Source organism: Oncorhynchus gorbuscha, linkage group LG17 (assembly GCF_021184085.1).
Source record: "Oncorhynchus gorbuscha isolate QuinsamMale2020 ecotype Even-year linkage group LG17, OgorEven_v1.0, whole genome shotgun sequence".
Classification (NCBI taxonomy): domain Eukaryota; kingdom Metazoa; phylum Chordata; class Actinopteri; order Salmoniformes; family Salmonidae; genus Oncorhynchus; species Oncorhynchus gorbuscha.
Window position 1 is genome coordinate 46,395,805 of NC_060189.1, and position 23,158 is coordinate 46,418,962.

The 23,158-nt window shown below is 42.1% G+C and overlaps 1 protein-coding gene across 1 annotated transcript in view; it reads left to right on the forward strand.

Annotated features, from left to right (window-relative positions):
• The first annotated feature begins 1,548 nt into the window (after positions 1-1,548).
• The window catches only part of LOC124001978 (neuromedin-K receptor-like), a 36,772-nt gene continuing 15,162 nt past the window's right edge, over positions 1,549-23,158 (forward strand). The window contains exons 1-3 of the mRNA XM_046309168.1: positions 1,549-2,188; positions 7,348-7,536; positions 8,491-8,641. Of these exons, the coding sequence (XP_046165124.1) occupies positions 1,815-2,188; positions 7,348-7,536; positions 8,491-8,641 (714 nt within the window). The 5' untranslated portion in view covers positions 1,549-1,814. The remainder of the gene's footprint in view (positions 2,189-7,347; positions 7,537-8,490; positions 8,642-23,158) is intronic.

The following is a 23,158-nucleotide window of genomic DNA, read 5'->3' on the forward strand; positions in this document are numbered from 1 at the left end:
GACATCAGTAGATTTCTAATTGAACACATTTATAAAGATTTTGCACTATTGTGGAGAGATGTACTGCTTGGATACTTTACATATGATATAAATAAGCTGAAACATTTTTATGTAATTAATTTCATTATTCTTTTGGCCAAATTTCATATACACAAATGTAAATTTACAAACAAAAAAAACACATTTTCTTACCTAACAAAAATAAATTGAACTGTATTTTAAGACAATTAAATACTCTAATCACAAAAAAAGCTGTTAGAATTATAAGTGTATGTATGTCCCTTAAGGTCCTTGTGTAATTGTAATGTGATATTGTACCCTCTAGCTCGATTGTCCATTGTATATCATCTATATATACTTGTCTTCCCTCATGTACTTTCTGTATTGATTTGTTGTTAACAAAAAATAAAAGAAGAGGGAAGAAGTAATTATTTATTAAATGTACCACCCTTGGCCGGAAACTCATCACTCCTTCATCCTGCGATGATTGTGTTTTCTGCCAGCGGTGGCTTTATATGCGAGTCAATTGTGAGTATTTGTCTACTTATATTAAATATATAATTATTAATATACGCCTACTGTATGATAACTAGCAAATTAATTAGCTAACTAAAGTTAGGCTGCCTAGCTGGAACTTCTGAAGAAAGAAAATGTTTTATTTCTACAATTTCCAAAAGATAACCAAACAAAAACATATTTACTTTTTACGAGAGGTGTTTCGGAATTATTTGAATTCGTTTTTACTTACACTTGTGTGTTGACTTCTCTATTGATGTTGTTTTGAAGTTTTCGCGGACTTTTCTTTGCGGATGTACAATCGTCGCGAATTGAATTATGGGGAGTTTCAGGCCCAGAATAAACATAATGGTACACTCGCAAAACCGACTAAAAACGAGGGCTGAGGGGTTTACTTGCAAACTTCCCTTGCTTGGCTTATCATTTGGACCGGCCCCTAACAATGGCGAGGGTGTCTTAAATGTTTGGACCTTAACCATATGCATTTAGGTGTCAAGTGATTTTGTTGACGTTTATTTTTTTGTAATATATACTCTGGGCCTGAAGCTGCATCAACCTAACAGGAGATGCATGCCATGGTGGAAACATTTAAGGTATATAACAGGCTAGTGTTTGCACTTAGATTAGAACTGTTAAACATCCATATATCTCTCCAAAGTAAATATTTGCAAATATATCAGTAACAAATCGAAGACCTAGTTGTTTGACAGAATTAATCAAATGTAGTCAGAAGGTAAAACAATATGGATTTGCTGTCTGATATTTGAATGATTGTAGAGTGATTCCCAAACATGTTGTCACTCGGGATTGTGTTTTTTTAGGTTCACTGAGCGTAGGCAGACGCCTGATCTGACCTATTTGTCCTTCACCGAGTTTAAAACCAGCAGTGCCAGAATCAATCGAGCTTTCTAGCCTATTTGTGCCAGCTGAAACTGGGGGTACGTCATTATGTGCGCGCACAGTTTATACTGCAGAGGCTTGGGGGCTCCGCCGTGCCATCGCGCTCACATTCAACAGGATGCGAATGGAAACTATACTTCGCATCTTGCCATCTTTACCGAAATAGTGGCGTGCATTCAAAACCTAGAACTCTAAATGGGATGTGGTCAGGCGACTGCGGTGGAGTCGAAGTTGACCGGTCGTTTTATTCAAAGTTGAGAATATTTATACTGGCGTTTTGCGGAGAGGTGCGTTGCGCGCAGTGGTGCGGCTATCTACTCTTGTTTCTCCAAACATTTCAAGGACACAGACAGAAAAAAAGACTTGTTCCACAGTAGGAAGTGAACATAGAAGTCAGAATGGCAGCTGTGGCACTCAATGGATCGAACATAACTACGGGGAACTTTACGAATCAGTTTGTTCAGCCGCCTTGGCGCATTGCCCTGTGGTCGGTCGCCTACAGCTCCGTTTTGGCGGTGGCTGTGTTCGGAAACCTCATTGTCATATGGATCATTCTCGCCCACAAACGAATGCGGACAGTCACCAACTATTTCCTTTTGAACTTGGCATTTTCGGACGCATCTATGGCCGCCTTCAACACTTTAATTAATTTCATATACGCTGCCCACGGAGACTGGTACTTCGGAGAGGCTTATTGCAGGTTTCAAAACTTTTTCCCCGTCACCTCCGTGTTCGCAAGCATCTATTCGATGACTGCAATTGCCGTGGATAGGTAGGCAACTGATGCTGATTATGCCTACTTTTTAAATCACTAACGGTATTTATTCATTATGATGATCTATAAACGTTATTATTCAACACGTCTCATGATTCATAACAAGCATTTTCTACCAGTAATGCTGATGAGGATGTAGGGAGTTGGTATCCCTCCATCTCCCCTTACATTGTTATTGAATTGAGATCACACCCCATGGTTACATTTTTTCCTGTTTAATATTAAGGAAATGTGCATTTCATTGTTTATTCTATCCAGGCAGTAGTGTGTGTGTGTGTGTGTGTGTGTGTGTGTGTGTGGGGGGGGGGGGGTGTGGGGGGGGGGGGGGGGGGGGTTTGTGTGTCTGCTGGGGAAGGCAGTATATTGCATGTGTAATCATGAATTTGTGTATGTGGATGCCTGTGTACACGCATGTGCGCACATTTATACCTTTTTGTGTGTGTGAGGCAGTGGAGAGGTTCAAAGCAGCACCGACCACAGACGATAATGAACAGATTAAAACTATTAGTAACCGTGAACTTAGTAATGCTTTTCATCTTATTCACGGAAGTCAGGGGAGGTGAAAAATGTTATATTCCATCTGAACTTACCTTGGCAGTCATATCAATAGACATGGAATATCCAGACTGCTGACCTCAATCCAGAGCACAGCTATATTACAGGTTGTGTGTTGGAAATGTCCTTGTGATTCAAACTGTACACCTAGACAAAGCTGGTGTCAGGCTTCTGTAGCATATTCTGGCATATGGGATTGTTGGCTTGTCATCATTATGGTCCTGCTACACTATAGCCATCGGGTATCTGGCGTTGCCGTCTTTGAAATCAATGAAAGCTGCTGTATTGTCCATGTTGTGCTCGCATCCACATACTAAGATTCATGAAGCCAAGGAAATAGTAGTGAGAAGAAACTCTAGCTACATAGATTATTTTCACATTGTATACAAAAGAATCTTGTGCAATTAGAGGATCATTTAGTACAACCACTAGCAACAAGTTAATGAGTACTTGCGAAAAACTGGACTAAAGCTATTGCATTTACGCATAATCAATGAATGTGGTCCACTAGGGAAAAATAGAATAAGGACGCTTTTCCCTTCTGCTCCTCCACTCTGAAAACAACACGCTCTGTGTAGCAAGTAGAACGTCACATTGACACGACACTGATGGCAAGCTTGCATGTGGGGTGGCAGAGTATTTTGTGCACGTGTGAGCAAATGCTTGCATCTGTGTAGGGGTGGCAGTGTGTGTGTGTGTGTGTGTGTGTGTAGGTAGGTAGGTATACACTCATACGACCAAAAGGGAAAAATACATTTATCAACACAAACACCAGTATCCACTTTACTTATACTCAAGGAAACCAAAACCTACATTTAGGAAATGCCCCGCCAAGACAGCTTGGAAATAACTAATCAGTCGTTTGACAAATCGGCGCAAGCCCGCACTATTATTGCTCATTTTCAGACGCAAATAACTTATTAATGGCATCTTCAGGGGGTGTTACTGGGGAAGCCTACACACATCCATTCCAGTAATGGAGGTGCCTCAGAGGGTTGTGTTATTGTGCCTCCACTTCACATCAGTTGACCATGCAGAGAAACACTACCCCTTAGATAATTGTGCGTAGTTAAATATTTATAGTACGCTTGGATCTGTGCTGTCTTGTCAATTCCTATGGCCATTGTTATGCCTTTGTAACCAGTGTGAAATGGCTAGCTAGTTAGCGGGGTGCGCGCTAACAGTGTTTTAATCCGTGATGCCACTCGTTCTGAGACATTGAAGTGGTTGTTTCCCTTGCTCTGCAAGGGACGGCTTTTGTGGAGTGATGGGTAACGGTGCTTCAAAGTCTGAGCGAGTGACGTTACCGATTGAAATGCTATTAGCGCCCACCCCGCTAACTAGCTAGTCATTTCACACCGGTTACACTCACCCTCCTTTTCCGCAGCAACCAGTGATTCGGGTCACAGCACCAATGTAACAGTGTTACTTCCGTCCCTCTCCTCGCCCCTACCTGGGCTCAAACCAGGCACCCTCTGCACACATCAACAACTGCCTCCCATGAAGCATCGTTACCCATCGCTCCACAAAAGCCGTTCCTTTGTAGGGCAAGGGAAACAACCACTTCAAGGTCTCAGAGCAAGTGACGTTGTGTTGACACCATTCTCAGATGGTCTGCTAAAGAGATGAGACAGACAAGACAAGAATTGTTTCCTAACTCCACAAGCCTAAAGGGTTGTTTATACCCTAGCCAAAGCCAGATGCCAGACTTTGCTTGTAAAAATAAAAAACACACACAAAACATGCTTGCACTGACTACACATACGCACACACTTCCATCAAAGGCATCCACATACCCTTGCATCAAACACAAGAGGCTTGGCACACACAAAACACATACATCCCTCAATGACTGTTCCTCTTCTGTGGTGTCACTTAATGAGATTATCATATCAAATGGGACTCTGGCTGATTCGATATGGATGAATATCCTCATGTTACATCATACTATAGAGCTATGGTGTGATAATGGAGGCGAAGTAGTGAGTGTGAGGCACTGGTATCTCCTGCAGCTCTGGCGACAACACAAAAGGCGCACCCTTTAGGCTCTGCTCTCAATGACCTTCCTGCAGCCGAGGCAGACAAATTCCATCTTTTTAAGTGTCCCTTCGATTTCATCACCCAATGCCAGCGATTAAAGAGAACATAGATTTGACCCAGATTGAAACACACAACCTCCAGTCCTACTTGTTTCATGGCTGAACGAACTGATGCGCAGCGCAATCCAGACAGTGTGTCGCCTTGGAAATGGCACCGGGTTGCAATGTTGGGGTCATCCGTACATGTGCTCCCCTTCCACCCCTCCATCCCTATTTCCTGTGGAAGTGAAATGCATTTGCTGTGTGAACAGCACCTCGGATAAGACTCCTATACACACCTTTGATTAAAAACGGCAAGACACCCTCACACACTCGTTTGGAGGGAAGAGTGTGACGAGGTGCCAGTCTGTCAGCGAGTGTATTTTTTTGAGATGGGACTGATTTAGATTTAACATTGTTGTTAGTTCAAAATCAAATCAAATTGATTTATATAGCCCTTCGTACATCAGCTGATATCTCAAAGTGCTGTACAGAAACCCAGCCTAAAACCCCAAATGGCAAGTAATGCAGGTGTAGAAGAGTTGACACTCTTCAAGCAAGTCTCCGACTTCAGTGTTCTTCGTTATTCTTAGATGGTCATGTTAGGCGCAGTAGCCTCTAACTGGCGTTAAGTTACAACTTTATGCAAGTTACAACTCTGAAAATCATTAAAGATCCAATGTAGATGTTTTTATCTCGGTATCAAATCATTTCTGGGTAACAATTAAGTACCTTTTTATTATGAATATTTTTATCTAAAATTGTAAAAAAAAGAAACAACAATAGCTTCTTAATAAAGAGCAAGTTAGCTATTATATGCAGAGAGGTGGTGTCACCAGGCAGGCCAAAACTCCATCCCGCCAAACAGGCTGATTTCAGGCGGTCTTTTCAAACAGCTCTTTCACTTAAAGGTCATTATAATTTTCACAGTATTATTCCAATCTCATAGTGTGGAGATATATATATATATATATTATATATACACATACACACACGTTTTTGACTGCACTGGGCCTTTAATGAATGAAACGCTCAAATTCTTTAATTGCTAATTTTGTGATGCAAACCTAAGACCTCAGGAAAACACCATAATGAGATTTCTGTGATGAAATACATTGAAGCCCTGAAAGAGCAGCCCCCTGCGTGGCACTGTACTGCACAGACACTGCTACTGAAATGTAATTGATTAATTCTGAATTCCTCTCATCTCAATACCAGGGCCCAAGTGCCACTCAGACTAAATACCAAGTGATTATAGAAGAGTTGAGGGACTGCTCTCTGGCCCTTTGGAAGTTTTCCAACCGTGATTGAGATGGCAGCCAGGGCTCTGAAAGTTATCAGAAACAGAGTCCGAGGCGCTTCATTCAAGGAAAGGAGATGCTAATTAGCATTAGCATCAACATGCCGTGGCACTCAGTAATGGACCGTCATAAAGTGAGGCAAACAAGAGGACGCAGCAGCATAATAAAATGTGTCTCCAGGCTTACAGTGTGTTCAGAGTAATCTACTAATTTGGACGATCCATTGTTTCAGCTTTGTCCTTGGCTTTGCCCCAAAGCCTCTTGTTTGATATGAATGAATCGACGTTACAATAGAAACCGCCAGACCACAAGTGGATTTCTGAATGTCTTTGTGTTTTGGAAACACTAGACACAAAGACAGAAGCAAGGAAGCAGTCAATTCATTCTCAATTCAGTACAGGAATTTAATTAAAGAATTCAAATTGCATGTCAAAAATGTAAAATAACATTCACACATTAATTTATGTAATTTGCCACTACAAAAAATTCATGTATGGGACTTCCAAGACTCCTCACACCCTGAAAGAGAGGACTTCCTCTGATTCAGAGGGGTTGGATTAAATGCGGAAGACACATTTCAGTTGAATGCATTCCGTTGTACAACTGACTACCTATCCCTTACCTTATGTTTGACCTTTGACCCCACTAGGACCATGCCTCAGGACTACCTGGCATGATGACTCCTTGCTGTCCCCAGTCCACCTGGCCGTGCTGCTGCTCCAGTTTCAACTGTTCTGCCTGCGGCTATGGAACCCTGACCTGTTCACCGGACGTGCTACCTGTCCCAGACCTGCTGTTTTCAACTCTCTAGATACAGCAGAAGCGGTAGAGATACTCTTAATGATTGGCTATGAAAAGCCAACTGACATTTACTCCTGAGGTGCTGACTTGTTGCACCCTCGACAACTACTGTGATTATTATTATTTGACCATGCTGGTCATTTCTGAACATTTGAACATCTTGGGCATGTTCTGTTACAATCTCCACCCGGCACAGCCAGAAGAGGACTGGCCATCCCTCAAAGCCTGGTTCCTCTCTAGGTTTCTTCCTAGGTTTAGGCCTTTCTAGGAGGTTTTTCCTAGCCACCGTGCTTCTACACCTGCATAGCTTGCTGTTTGGGGTTTTAGGCTGGGTTTCTGTACAGCACTTTGAGATATCAGCTGATGTATGAAGGGCTATATAAATCAATTTGATTTGATTTCAATGTCTTGACCCCTGCAGGTACATAGCCATCATCCACCCTCTGAAGCCCCGGTTGTCGGCTACAGCCACCAAGGTGGTGATAATGTGTATCTGGGCGCTGGCCGTGGTGCTGGCCTTCCCACTCTGCTTCTACTCCACCATCCGCATCCTGCCCCGCCGAACCATCTGCTACGTGGCCTGGCCCCGCAAGGAGGACGACCCCTTCATGTGAGTCACGACACCTTTAGCCCTGTGTAGCCTCTTTTGTAGACTAGCCTCATCCAAGCCTTATATATATTTGAAGTATTTTTATTTTTATTTGGATAGAGAGCGATAGAGGTGAAAGGTAGGAGAGTGCTGAAAGAGCAGTAGGCCAGATCTGAACATATACGGGCAGCGGTACATCGCACCAGGCCACCTCATTCTAGACTTCTATACGACTACTTCATATGAGTCGTGTTTATCACCCTAAGACTCTTTTATCATCATAAGCCTCTTCATTTCACTCCGTTTTACATGGTTACACTTTATGGCAGCTTATGTATTATGGGAACACTGCCGCTAACTCGCTCTCCAACCAAGGTGCATGAATTGAGGAGCAAACTGAAGTGAGGAGCATATTCAGCAACTCTTGGAGGACAGTGGAAGTTGATAGAAAAGTGAATTTATTGTTATTTCAGCTCATGGCCTTCTTTAGGGTTGTATTATGGCAGCATTATGATGCATTATGGCAGCCATATTGTGCCAGAGCGCTCATCACACATTGGCTGCGACAATGGAAAGATGTGACTGTACCAGTTGAGAGAGAGAGATGATTAGCTTGCCTGCTCTGGGCTAGCTTAGCATAGCCCTTTTCACTCTTCTCTCTACAACTCAATGTGTTATCTCAACTCACTCCTTTTTGTTGTGTTACAGTATAAACACGTCATCTGACTAGTACTCTTCTCTCTTCCCTTCTGCTTTTCTCCTCTCTGGAAGTGCACACTGGTCCTGTCCTCTCTCTCTGAGATTTGAACAGCTCTTTTTATCATGCCTGTCTAGTTTACCTCACTCTTATTTTCCTCCTTCCTCTCATCTGTTACTTCTCTGCCTGCATATCCACTTAAAAAATGGGCCAGTGCCATTTTGCTCATTGTTGTTTCATCTTTGTTTACATTCTGGTTTTCTCTCTGTCATGCCCAGGTTTCATATCATTGTGATGGTACTGGTCTACCTGCTGCCCCTAATGGTAATGGGAATCACCTACACCATCGTCGGGGTGACTCTGTGGGGGGGAGAGATCCCAGGGGATTCATCTGACAACTACCACGGCCAACTCCGGGCCAAGAGGAAGGTAAATCCAGAGCTGACTCGGGATTACAACCCACAACACAACGTACTTCCGATGCTCTGTCAGTACCACTGACCAAGAAAAGGTATCTTTGTTTCTGGGGTGACAGTGCTTCACGTCTCAGGAACTTTAAGGCAGTAGCAATGCCATATAAGCCATCCACTAGGATTTTCACAGATAGATTGATTATTGTGTACTGGCTTTTTGACTATCTTAAAAGTGCCCAAAAAATCACTAAATTGAGTTGGTTGAGGGTTAGTGTACTACGGGGACATATAATTCATCAAAACACACATACTACACACACACTGTACTATGGGTACAAACTCGTAGTGCGTTTATAGCAAGATAATGGAGGATTTACTGTGTCTTTGTTTCGACATTCACAGTAACTATTACGTTACAGTCTGGGTCACCTAATCCAGCACATTGGTCAATCTCCACAGACAAAAACCTATCAACACAGCACAGACCTTTAAGTCTATGAAAACTGAATTTGAGACATTCGTTTTGTCTGACTTGTGGTCACCGTTCCTCCATCGACCCTGTTTCTTTGACGTAGCGGCTTTTTGACATGCAGCGCTAGCTCTGAATGCTAATGGCGTCCCGAGGCACTGTGAGCTTGGCCCTCCATCTTGTCCCGATGTCAAAAGTCAACACTTGGATATACTCTCCGGACTGTCTACTTTGTGAGTCACAGGCATACTCAGACAGTCAGAACAGGTGACTTGTCAGTGTGGTTTTCTGGTTTTGAGAATAAAACGTGCTTCCTAAGAAAATAGTCGTGTTAAACGGAAACAGGAAATAGGCAGCATTAATTGAAAACTGGTCCAACATTTCGGTACACACTCCATACAACAGATTACATTTGGATTTTGACCCATTTTGTCCCAAGGAAGCTGTGCCAATACAATTCGGTATCGACCACAGTGGGTGGGTCAGGCCCTGTCCATTCTGGCACTAAGCCTAAGAGGCTCCCTAAAGGTGCAATCTGAGATTCAAACAACAACAAAGCTGACTCCCTGACACTTTTTTGCTAAACAGCTAAGAACTGGCCATCCATTTGAGTTAAAACATGTATGTACTAATTCCAGATTGCCCCTTTAAAGTGGGAGCACTGCTGGGTAAATGACCTTAAGCCGACAGGAAATATGAGAGATGCACCTCCACTGGGAATTAATGAGTGATAAGGATTGGACTGGAGGCACTAGAGTGTCCACACTCTAAAGACCACAGAGACAAGAGAGATGGAGTGTGAAGTTGGCTAAAACATGAACGGACTGGAGCACCAGCCTAGGCTATTGTATGTGAAGAGACCTTTCTATTTATCAGAACAATACCTCTGCATAAACCATAGAGTTTCAATAGTAAGAAGGTCACTCCCCCCCCAGACACATATTCATGAAGCATCTCAGAGTAGGAGTGCTGATCTAGGATCAGTTTTGCCTGTAAGATCACAATGAACTAGATGGCAACTTTACATGAAGTAAAGTTGTGGGACTTGCTTTAGCTCTTTGAAAGTATTTTTGTGGTACTTGACTATGTAAAACAAAGGAGTTACTGTACATATAGTCAAAGGTAAATGTAGAAATTTTTTATTGGTCTGATTTACTTTGATGTACTACTATAACAACCTTTATTAGGCTGTATCACAATCGGCCGTGATTGGGGGTCCCATAGGGCTGCGCACAATTGGCCCAGCGTCGTCCGTGTTTGGCCGCTGTAGGCTGTCATTGTAAATAAGAATTTGTTCTTAACCGACATGCCTAGCAAAATATTTTTTTTAATGAAATATTACTTTTGACGGTGCGGCAGTGAGATCACACATTTAATCATAAATAACTACACTCTGACTACTACACTTGTATACACTCTGCTACTAGAATACGACAGTATATGTAAACTGTAATAGTAGAGCACAGAAGACAATGAGGCATTGTTTAAGTTTTTATATAAATAAACTAACATGTCCTGTCAGGGCTGGAGGAAGATCAGTGAGAAGAGTGACCCACTGGTGGGAAAAGGAAAACCCCTTCCCTCTGAGCACCTTTAAACCCAAGGGACACACACACACAAGTTAACTGAGCATAGCATACATAGGGCCCTATACAATCCACAACAATGCTTAAACCTACATCATGGGCCCCTTTTGAGGTCTGGGGAAAAATAGAAATGTAGGTTTTGGGTGTGTTTTGCATGAGTTTGCAAAACAAATGGCCATTTAGATTGATTTAAATAATCACATCATTCTACCAGGTACAGTGGGGAAAAAAAGATTTAGTCAGCCACCAATTGTGCAAGTTCTCCCACTTAAAAAGATGAGAGGCCTGTAATTTTCATCATAGGTACAATTCAATTATGAAAGACAAAATGAGAAACAAAATCCAGAAAATCACACTGTAGGATTTTTAATGAATTTATTTGCAAATTATGGTGGAAAATAAGTATTTGGTCAATAACAAAAGTTTATCTCAATACTTTGTTATGTACCCTTTGTTGGCAGTGACAGAGGTCAAATGTTTTCTGTAAGTCTTCACAAGGTTTTCACACACACTTGCTGGTATTTTGGCCCATTCCTTCATGCAGATCTCCTCTAGAGCAGTGATGTTTTGGGGCTGTTGCTGGGCAACATGGACTTTCAACTCCCTCCAAAGATTTTCTATGGGGTTGAGACTGGCTAGGCCACTCCAGGACCTTGAAATGCTTCTTACGAAGCCACTCTTTCGTTGCCCGGGCGGTGTGTTTGGGATCATTATCATGCTGAAAGACCCAGCCACGTTTCATCTTCAATGCCCTTGCTGATGGAAGGAGGTTTTCACTCAAAATCTGACGATACATGGTCCCATTCATTCCTTTACACGGATCAGTCGTCCTGGTCCCTTTGCAGAAAAACAGCCCCAAAGCATGATTTTCTACCCCCATGCTTCACAGTAGGTATGGTGTTCTTTGGATGCAACTAAGCATTCTTTGTACTCCAAAGATGACGAGTTGAGTTTCTCCTTTCTCCCAATCTTCTTCTGGATCATCCAAATGTTCTCTAGCAAACTTCAGATGGGCCTGGACATGTACTGGCTTAAGCAGGGGGACACGTCTGGCACTGCAGGATTTGAGTCCCTGGCAGTGTAGAGTGTTACTGATGGTAGGCTTTGTTACTTTGGTCCCAGCTCTCTGCAGGTCATTCACTAGGTCCCCCCGTGAGGTTCTGAGATTTTTGCTCACTGTTCTTGTGATCATTTTGACCCCACGTGGTGAGATCTTGCGTGGAGCCCCAGATCGAGGGAGATTATCAGTGGTCTTGTATGTCTTCCATTTCCTAATAATTGCTCCCACAGTTGATTTCTTCAAACCAAGCTGCTTACCTATTGCAGATTCAGTCTTCCCAGCCTGGTGCAGGTCTACAATTTTGTTTCTGGTGTCCTTTGACAGCTCTTTGGTTTTGGCCATAGTGGAGTTTGGAGTGTGACTGTTTGAGGTTGTGGACAGGTGTCTTTTATACTGATAACAAGTTCAAACAGATGCCATTAATGCAGGTAATGAGTGGAGGACAGAGGAGCCTCTTAAGTACAGGTCTGTGAGAGCCAGAAATCTTGCTTGTTTGGAGGTGACCAAATACTTATTTTCCACCATAATTTGCAAATAAATTCATAAAAAATCCTACAATGTTATTTTCTGGATTTCTTTTCTCATTTTGTCTGTCATAGTTGAAGTGTACCTATGATGAAAATTACAGGCCTCTCTCATCTTTTTAAGTGGGAGAACTTGCACAATTGGTGGCTGACTAAATACTTTTTTGCCCCACTGTATGCATGGGCACTTCGTAGTTCGCATTTAATTGAGAAGGTTTTTGGGAAAGCCTCTCCATCTCCACCAGAAGTAGTTTATCATTAGCATCATCGCTAACGGCTACACAAAGTCTAGACCTACACGCACACTGCACACACAGACTGTGACAGTCCTGTGCCATTTTAGAAAAAAAATACAAATCACTGATGCTGACTGACTGAACTGAATAGGCTACACAACTCTCCTTCATATTAAAATCTCTATGTTGATGCGTGTAAAGGACGTTTTCACGCGCTATTTAAAATTTTAAAAACTAGAAAGTTTCCCTTTACCCTACATATCAGATTCTAGTGTGTTGTTGTTAGGGGTGTGGCAACCTGGCTTTACTCTTATTCGTAATCGTATCCATAAGTTGATATTCGTGAACGGGAAAAAAATAAGTGTTTTATAATGCCTAAATAGGTATTTTGCCAACATCTATCTGTAGATTTATAGAACAAAAAAGCTGCAGATTAGGAGCAGTGTACAGAGGTGTGTGTGTGACTGTGTCTTGTACTCAAAACATAATATATGTTGGATATAATTCACATTGATAGCTGCTAGCAAACGTTCCTCGCCTGATGATTTATCATAGTAGCAGGCTGACAGGAGGCCGCAGTAATCTAAATGATTAGACCGAAACATGCTATCAGAAGTGATTAGGTGAAATATGAAGCGAGTGAACGGAGACTACTTCGCTCTAGCCAATTAGGGTAGCAGGACCAATGTACAACCCACCCTTCTCCTGACAGACAGGAAAATGAGCCAGTTAAGTTATTTAGAGCATGATGTATGATCCTGAGAAGGAAGTAGCTTCTTTCTTGGTGTTCACAATTCTTCATCGTCAGTACGTTCTAAATTCAATCACCCTCTTCACCCTCCTAATACTTTTTGCCTTCACTGACCCATGTGCTCCTCTGTGTGTGGGAGAATCCATAGCAATGGCTCTGTTTGGGAGCTCAGTGAAGAGACAGAGCAGTTCGCTGATGTTAGCTAGCTACTTTTCATCACTTTATACTCCGACAAACTGCTGTAACTTTTGATTGTCAGCAGATATTTTTGTTCCCGATTTCAATAGTAGAGAATTGGAGTAAGATTGCATATGCTCTAACTTTTTTGCCTAAGTGGTTGGCAAAGAGGTCAATTTTACAGTCAATAAAATAGAATATTGGAAGTGATGTCATAATGGGGCCTTTAGAATGTTTACTTGAACCTTTTCACATGTGAGTTTCAAACATCTCTAATGGTCGCCCCAGCGTGAGTTGTTTTATCCACTTGATGTCAGAATGCACTCACTGTTCCAAAATGTGATTGTTATGCAACAGAACAGTGTGTCACTTGTTACTTGCCAATTCCAAATGATCTTCTGACATGTTTTATTTTCTAACAATAGTGTGATTTGAGGTGTGTTCTGTCCATTTCAGTGTTGCGAACAATTTGTTAGGTTTTACTGAGCCAGACAAACTTCTCTCTTCGATGGGAGCCCAAGCACTTCCGTAGTGTTTCCGCAGATCAAGTATGGAGACATTTGAGGTGAAGGAATGGTTCTCTCATCTTTTGAGTAAACATCAGGAATTTAATTGAAGGGAAGTGAATGATCGTAGATGACACACCCCCTTCAACATGCATACTGGGAGCATCAAATTGTATTTGTCATATGTGCCGAATACAACAGATGTAGTAGACCTTACAGTGAAATGCTTACTTAACACTTATTTTTCTTGAAACTGCATTTTTGGTTAAGTAAAACATGCAAATAAATAGTTAAAGAACAGCAGTAAAATAACAGTAGCGAGGCTATATACAGGGGGTACCTGTACAGGTTAGTTTATGTAATTGAGGTAATATGTACATATAGGTAGAGTTAAAGTGACTATGCATAGATAATAACCAGAGAGTAGCAGCAGTGTAAAAGGGGGACGACGACAATTCAAATAGTCTGGGTAGCCATTTGATTAGCTGTTCATTGTGTCAACTGAAACGTAGTAATGGTGTTGGAGTCGTGCCTGGCCATGCAGTCATGGGTGAACAGGGAGTACAGGAGGGGTCTGTGCATGCACCCCTGAGGGGCCCCCGTGTTGAGGATCAGTGTGGCAGATGTGTTGTTACCTACACTTACCATCTGGGGGCAGCCCATCTAGAAGTCCAGGATCCGGTTGCAGAGGGAAATGTTTAGTCCCAGGGTTCTTAGCTTACTGATGAGCTTTGAGGGCACTATGGTATTGAACTCTGAGCTGTAGTCACTGAATAGCATTCTCATGTAGGTGTTCCTTTTGTCCAGGAGGGAAAGGGCAGTGCAATAGAGATTCCATCATCTGTGGATCTGTTGGGGCAGTATGCAAATTGGAGTGGGTCTAGGGTTTCTGGGATAATGGTGTTGACGTGAGCCATGACCAGCCATTCAAAGCACTTTGAGTGCTACGGATTGGTAGTCATTTTGGCAGGTTACATTTAGTGTTCTTGGGTACAGAGTAGAGGTCGACCGATTAATCGTAATGGCCGATTAATTAGGGCCGATTTTAAGTTTTCATAACAATCGGAAATCATTTTTGGGGGGTGACGAATTTGGTTATTTTTAAATTTTTTATTTTTTAATATTTTTTATATATATACATTTTTTTTAATACCGTGGGGCAAAAACGTATTTAGTCAGCCACCATTTGTGCAAGTTCTCCCACTTAAAAAGATGAGAGAGGCCTGTAATTTTCATCATAGGTACACTTCAACTATGACAGACAAAATGAGAAAATAAAATCCAGAAAATCACATTGTAGGATTTTTTATGAATTTATTTGCAAATCATAGTGGAAAATAAGTGTTTGGTCACCTACAAACAAGCAAGATTGTCTGATAAGCTTGTGTCACTGGGCAGTAGTTTGCAAGCACTGCCACATCCGACGAGCGTCGGAGCCGGTGTAGTACGATTCAATCTTAGTCCTGTATTGACGCTTTACCTGTTTGATGGTTCGTCAAAGGGCATTGTGGGATTTATTATAAGCTTCCTGCTCCTCGAAAGAGGCAGCTTTACCCTTTAGCTCAGTGCGGATGTTGCCTATAATCCATGGCTTCTGGTTGGGGTATGTACGTGCGGTCACTGTTGGGACGACATCCATCAATGCACTTATTGATGTGACTGGTGTGGTCCTCAATGCCATTGGAATATGTTTTGGGATTCTTCTGGTCTGTGCTAGCAATACAGTCCTGTTGCTTAGCATCTGCGTCATCTGACCACTTCTTCATTGACTGATTCACTGGTGCTTCCTGCTTTAGTTTTAGCTTGTAAGCAGGAATCAGTAGGATAGAATTATGGTCAGATTTGCCAAATGGAGGGTGAGGGAGAGCTTTGTGTGTGGAGTAAAGGTGGTCTGGAGTTTTTATTTGTATTTTGTATCCTCTGGTTGCACGTTTAACGTGCTGGTAAGAATGAGGTAGTTTCACTGCATTAAAGTCCCTGGCAACTAGGAGCGCTACCTCTGGATGAAGTCTCTTTCTCCTGCGCGTGACTGCCTTGTTAGGTGTCTGAAGTAAATCATATGCGTCCGACTCTTTAAAGAGAAAATCTTTGTCCAGTAAGAGTTGCGTAATCACTGTCCTGATATCCAGAATCTATTTTTGGTCATAAGAGTAAGAGTTGGTGGCAGAAACATTATGTACAAAATAAGTTACATATTTTGTGTCTGGACTATTAACTAGGAAGTCGGGGCACCACGGAAAATGTTGATTACAAAGTTATCATTTTCCAAATATAACTATTCAGATATTTTAATATCTGATCAATTAGTCTTCTATTTAATGAATTATTAATTGTTACTTCATTAGTCTCATTCCAGACGTTGTAAAAATTATTGGTTATCTGCACGAAACCTAGTTTCCATAATGAATCAGCAATACACAAATTGGCTTAATTATTTATTTACTAACTAAATAATCACAGAAATACATAACAAACAAACAGTAGATATTGGTTACTAACAATGACAGGAAAGTCCTTAGTGGGCTAAGCCGGTATGACTGCTTGGTAGACAAAGGGAAGGGGGTGTGGACTGCTCAAGAGCGGGAAACTCATAGCTGATAACTACGCTCATAGAAATGAATATTTTACATGAACGACCGCTCATTCGAAAAGAAATTGCAATTTGCATATTTACGATATGCATTTATTTATTCTGAAATGTTATTCTACTCGAACACATGATTAGATAATTTTACTAGTTGTATTGTAGTTGAACCTACAGATTATTTTTGCCATTTGTTTTGGAGGTGGAAGTCCACTGGACCACTGGACGACCAGTGTGGTACACGCCAATAATATCTTAGATGTGTTCTAAGAGGCTCCTAGACGGGGATAATGTCTGCTCCTCACTGTTCTCATAGGGGTGTTTACAACTGGATTTGTTTTCTGCTCTGGCGGCCTCGTACGGTGTTGCACGAAGTCTCAACCCCCCCAGCGGTTGGTGTTGGTATCCGAGGCACAAACAAAAAGGTTGGACCCTATGTGCGAGGTGTCAACGGCTGCATTGTTATGAGAATGTCTGTGACCTTTCAACCAAATCTCCTGGTGTTTGTGCTTCAAAACGCTCAGTGGCTGTCGAGGCCTGTCAGACACCACCGCGTCTGCATGTGGCAATCTCTTCAGCACCTGTGAACTGAGACGAGGATATCTGTCTGTGATATCGCAAAGGGTTTCACGAGTGGGAGTCATCTGGTCAGTTGCTGGACTGACGCCATTAGTGTCATTGTACGGGGTGACACTCCCTCACAAAGCGGAAGGTGTATGTATCATCGGAAGCAGAGTATACTCTGCACATCAATGTTTTTCTTGCTGAGACGGCCCCAGTGCCCGACGGCAAGAGCAGTTAATCTCAACTACAGTATTGCACGACTTCAAGGAGGAGGGAAGTTGCTCATTCACAGAGACTGCTGGCTCGAAATCATGAAAATAATGGTCAATAAGGTTTGCTGATGGGATGTGTCTATCGTAATATCTCCTTGGATCGGTTTCAGAACGTCATTTTCCCAAGGGGTGCTTTCGACAGATTCCCCTCGTGGATGACTGCATTTCAGCTAGCGTTAGGGGAAGACAGTGTGGTCAGTGGAGAAGGCACTGTGGCCTGTGACCATACATGGTTGGTTTTCCAATCCATCAGTGGGAGTAACCGATCCATCAAGTCTGCTCCGAGTAGTAGGGGTTCAGATTCAAGGCTGGTAACATGCACAGGGGGAACGAGCGATATGTCCTGGAAGGGTCGTTCCAGCATGACTCTCAATGTGAGAGGCGAGGTAGTCTGAGTGAAACCTCGAAGTGTAGTCCTCCAGGACTGCTTCCAGTTATGTCTGTTTAGATTCACGTTTAGTGGACAAATTCCCCACAAAGTGGAGTGGTCGTTCGCAACGACGTGATGTGCCATTTCTGTTCAAGGTGAAAAAAAAATAACTTTTCTGATTTTGAGTGGGCTTTGTTTTAGCTTAGCTTTTGACCTTTCTTCTTCGCAACCTTTGTATCAGAGTCGATAGACAAAGCCTATGGGTCTTGTTTCTTGATCAAGTGGGCCCTGGATAGGGTCTCAAGTGAGAGGGGGAGAAATTAGATTTTTTACTTCCTTGCTGGGGTGTTAATTCCTGCGAACCTGGTGTCCGGCAATTCCCCGTCTAGTCCTTGTGACTTATATTTGACCCTTCTCTCAATTTTGTTTGCTTTAGTTCTTCACGTAGTGGAACTTCAAGGGATCATTGGTCTACATTTTGATTGTCCTTTAACCCTTTGTTACCCTTGTGCTCTGACACTTTGTGTGGGTTGTGTGCAGGAACGTAGAGAACAGGTCTATTGTAGCGGAAGTCGTTTCGATGGCCACGTACTTTACAGTTATTTCGACCGTGGAGGTCATTAGAATTGTGGTTTTGTGGTAGAAACCATTGTTGTGCGTTAGCTCACAATGCTTCAATATCTGATAATGCACCCTCTAACTGGAGTGAGTGCTCCTGGTCAATCTTCAAAACCTCAAAAGCTGTGCCGGCAAGCTCTCGGAGTTGTAAGATAGGCAAGCCAACGTGGACTGTAGTGCCCAAGTAGGTAATGAAGGTGGGACACGTTCGACAGAAACATTTGTTTGAATGGTAACAGCTCTTCCATTCTTGTGTCAGTGAGTAGGACAAAGTAAGCTGAACAAAGACTATGATAGTAAGCTTGTGGGTGTTCATTCTGAGCTTGTTTGACAGTGTTAACTCAAGACACTGACGTCACCAGATACGCGAAACCGGGACAACTTCTTATGGGCAACACACACACCTCTATTCGTATCTAACTCAGTCTGTTTGTACAGTAATCTGTTTGCACAACTAATATATATATATTTTTAATTATTTTCACTTTATTTAACTAGGCAAGTCAGTTAAGAACAAGTTCTTATTTTCAATGACGGCCTAGGAACAATGGGTTAACCGCCTTGTCCAGGGGCAGAAGACAGATTTTTTACCTTGTCAGCTCGGGGATTCGATCTTGCGACCTTTCGGTTACTAGTCCAACGCTCTAACCAGTAGGTTACCTGCCACCCCGTATATACTTAATTCAATCATGAAAACCTCATTCTATTTTAGATTCATTGCATGAGGCGTCAAAACGATAGTCTGGACTATTATTAAATGTGAAGACTGATATTTTATCAAATCAATTCTCTGTGTAATAATAATAATAATAATCATAATAATAATTATGTGATTAAACTAACCATGTAACCTTTAACTAGGAAGTCGGGGCACTACAGAAAATGTTCAGATATTTTAAAATCTGATCAATTAGTCTTCACCTTATTAGTGCCATTCCAAACTTCATAAAATACTTGGTTAACTTTATATGTAAACCCATATTTTCTCATTTAGAAGGGTAACATCACATCTTTTCACAAATCAACTCAGCAAAAAAAGAAACGTCCCTTTTTCAGGACCCTGCCATTCAAAGATAATTCGTAAAAATCCAAATAACTTCACAGATCTTCATTGTAAAGGGGCTTAACACTGCTTCTGAAGCTTGTTCAATGAACCATAAACAATTAATGAACATAATATATGCCATTTAGCAGACGCTAAATGCACCTGTGGAACGGTCGTTAAGAGATACTGCTATGTGTTTTTCCTGTCCTGTCATCAAATTAAACACACTTGTCATAACTGTCCCTTAAAGTGTCCACAGACCATTCCAACATTCTCAAAAGTAGAAATAGTTTAATTCTCCTGTTTTGGGGATTTAGGAGTTTGGCCAAGTGAAGTCCTTTTAGACATGCAGTATTGAGAGAGAACGAAGTGGGAGAGAGGGTCCCTTCCAGGAATTTACAACCTGTTGTTAAGTCATAAAACTGTAGAGAGAGGGCCATGATCCTCCCCCCAGGGCACGTCATAACACAGAACTTTAAAAAAAAACACAATCGCACAATAGGTTAAGAGCCCATAAAACGGCAGCCATCTCCTTCGGTGCCATTTGTTTCACCAAGCTCATCTTGTCTCCTCTTATCTGGCGGCTCGCACAAACTACCCATCGTTGGATTACTTTCGATTACTACTCCTGAACATTGCATCCAAAAATAAACTGGTCACTTTCAGGACATAACTTCGTAAGGACTATGTTTGTGCAAAATGTTTGAAAAAAGTGTGGCCCGCTTTTAACGCTGATTGTTGCGTCAATCAAAACTGGACGTTCTAAATAAGCCTTATAATCACACCGGTTTGAGCGTTTTAAAAAAGTATAAGATCAGCACTTCTACTCTGAGGCGCTTTATAAATACGGGCCCAGGTGAATGGGGTTCAGATAAGGTTAGGTGCTCAGAGACGGTCTGAGTATGGAGTTGGTGGCCTCAGGCACTGTTCTGCTCTGTCAGCCCACGCTGAGCCTAGCTTAGCGACTTCACTGTTTTCCTCTAAGTTTCTTATTATCCTGTTTTCCAAAATAAAATACCATTTGCTTGAGGAGTTGAGAGCACTGTATTGTCATAATCTGAATTATTTTGATGCGTACAGACTATTATCTTTACAAGCTTAAGGTACTGTAAGGCAAATGCCTGAGAAATGAAACATTGTGGGTGTACCCATGGTGGTGATCAACAGGGACTGTGGATGTTCTTTGGATGAAAACATTTCTTGATTTGAACTGGCGCCCTCTGAAAGTCTCCCTCTATTCTTCTATTCTGTGTAATTCTCTAGCTAGAGGACTCCTGATATCTTCAGGATTGATAAGTATCATTTTTGTCTATATATTGTTGTCTGGTACTGTCTTTTTGCTAGATAGGGCCATCTACTTTAAGTGCTGCCTGTCTTCCCAGCAGCCTACTTGGTGAGTGAACTGCTGACTGTACAAAAGCTGAGGAACATCCAGGCACTTTCTACAGGTGCTAGAGTTGCAGGCAAACTCATGGAAAACAGAAAGGAAAACGATGCACACAGCTGCTCATGTGTATATATACAGTATATCACAAAAGTGAGTACACCCCTCACATTTTTGTAAATATTTGAGTATATATTTTCATGTGACAACATTGAAGAAATTACACTTTGCTACAATGTAAAGTAGTGAGTGTACAGCTTGTATAACAGTGTCAATTTGCTGTCCCCTCAAAATAACTCAACACACAGCCATTAATGTCTAAACCGCTAGCAACAAAAGTGAGTACACCCCTAAGTGAAAATGTCCAAATCGGGCCCAATTAGCCATTTTCCCTCCCCGGTGTCATGTGACTCATTAGTGTTACAAGGTCTCAGGTGTGAATGGGGAGCAGGTGTGTTAAATTTGGTGTCAGCTCTATCACACTCCCTCATACTGACTGGTCACTGGAAGTTCATCATGGCAAAGAACTCTCTGAGGATCTGAAAAAAATAATTGGCCTGGGCTATAAGAAGACCCTGAAACTGAGCTGCAGCACGGTTGTCGTCCCAGAAGGAAGACTCTTCTAAAGATGATACACAAGAAAGCCCGCAAACAGTTTGCTGAAGACAACCAGACTAAGGACATGGATTACTGGAACCATGTCCTGTGTTCTGATGAGACCAAGAAACTTATTTGGTTCAGATGGTGTCAAGCGTGTGTGGCGGCAACCAGGTGAGGAGTACAAAGACAAGTGTGTCTTGCCTACAGTCAAGCATGGTGGTGGGAGTGTCATCTGAGGCTGCATGAGTCCTGCCGGCACTGGAGAGCTACAGTTCATTGAGGGAACCATGAATGCCAACATGTACTGTGACATGCTGAAGCAGAGCATGATCCCCTCCCCTCGGAGACTGGGCCGCAGGGCAGTATTCCAACATGATAACGACCCCAAACACACCTTCAAGACGACCACTGCCTTGCTAAATAAGCTGAGGGTAAAGGTGATGAACTGGCCAAGCATGTCTCCAGACCTGAACCCTATTGAGCATCTTTAGGGCATCCTCAAACGGAAGGTGGAGGAGTGCAAGGTCTCTAACATCCACCAGCTTCGTGATGTTGTCATGGAGGAGTGGAAGAGGACTCCAGTGGCTACCTGTGGAGCTCTGGTGAACTCCATAAGGCAGTGCTGGAAAATGATGGTGGCCACACAAAATGTTGACACTTTGGGCCCAATTTGGACATTTTCACTTAGGGGTGTACTCACTTTTGTTGCTAGCGGTTTAGACATTAATGGCTGTGTGTTGAGTTATTTTGAGGGGAAAGCAAATTCACACTGTTATACAAGCTGTACACTCACTACTTTACATTGTAGCAAAGTGTTATTTCTTCAGCGTTGTCACATGGAAAGATATACTCAAATATTTACAAAAATGTGAGGGGTGTACTCACTTTTGTGATATACTGAGTATATATACACATGAGCAGCAGTGTGCAGCGTTCGATAAACTCTTCGATAAGGCCAAGAGGAGACAGTGTGTTAGCCTGTGAATCCAGAAAGATTCCCTTTGAAGAAGGTTCCTCTCAATGTCCCCTCCCCTGCGTGACATCTTGACCATTTCTATTCCAATGCATCTCAGAGAACTAATAGGATGCCCAGCTTGTACAAAATGATCAGTAACCCAATTTTTAAAAAATTATAATATATATATATATTTTTTTTCTTCACCTGTCTGTATATTGCTGCGGTGCTCACTGATCCGTGTCTTAAGGCTTCTGCGGGTTTTCCCTATGTAAGACAGACCACAAGGACATTTCAACATGTAAATAACATTGTGGACATGAAGGTAATCAGGCCCTTGAACTTAAATCTTTGTCCTGTGCGGGGTGAGTAAATGAGCTGTGTTGAGTACATTGGCCATATTTGTAATTACCCTCTGGAACCTTGTCTAAGAAAGTTTCCCTTTTCCCAGATTTAACCACAATATCTCTCACGTTTGGGGGTCTGTTTAAAGACCATACATGGGGATATTTAAAAATGGGTTTCAATTGTGGGTCAGTATCAATAATGTACCAGTACATCCTGATAATGTCCTTTTTAAATGACTTCCCCAATGGTGAGTATTGGGTAAAGCATAATGTGACATGTTCTGCTTTTTCTTTGACTTTTGGTTGAAGACTTTCCACCTGTGTTAGTCCTTCAAAACAATCATTGGCATGTTTTACCCAATTGTCTTTATACCCCCTTTCCTTAAACCTTTTATAATAATAATAATAATAATAAACCATTTTTATGTGAGGTCCCTGGTCTGTTTCTGATAAGCTTTTATGTGAGGTCCCTGGTCTGTTTCTGA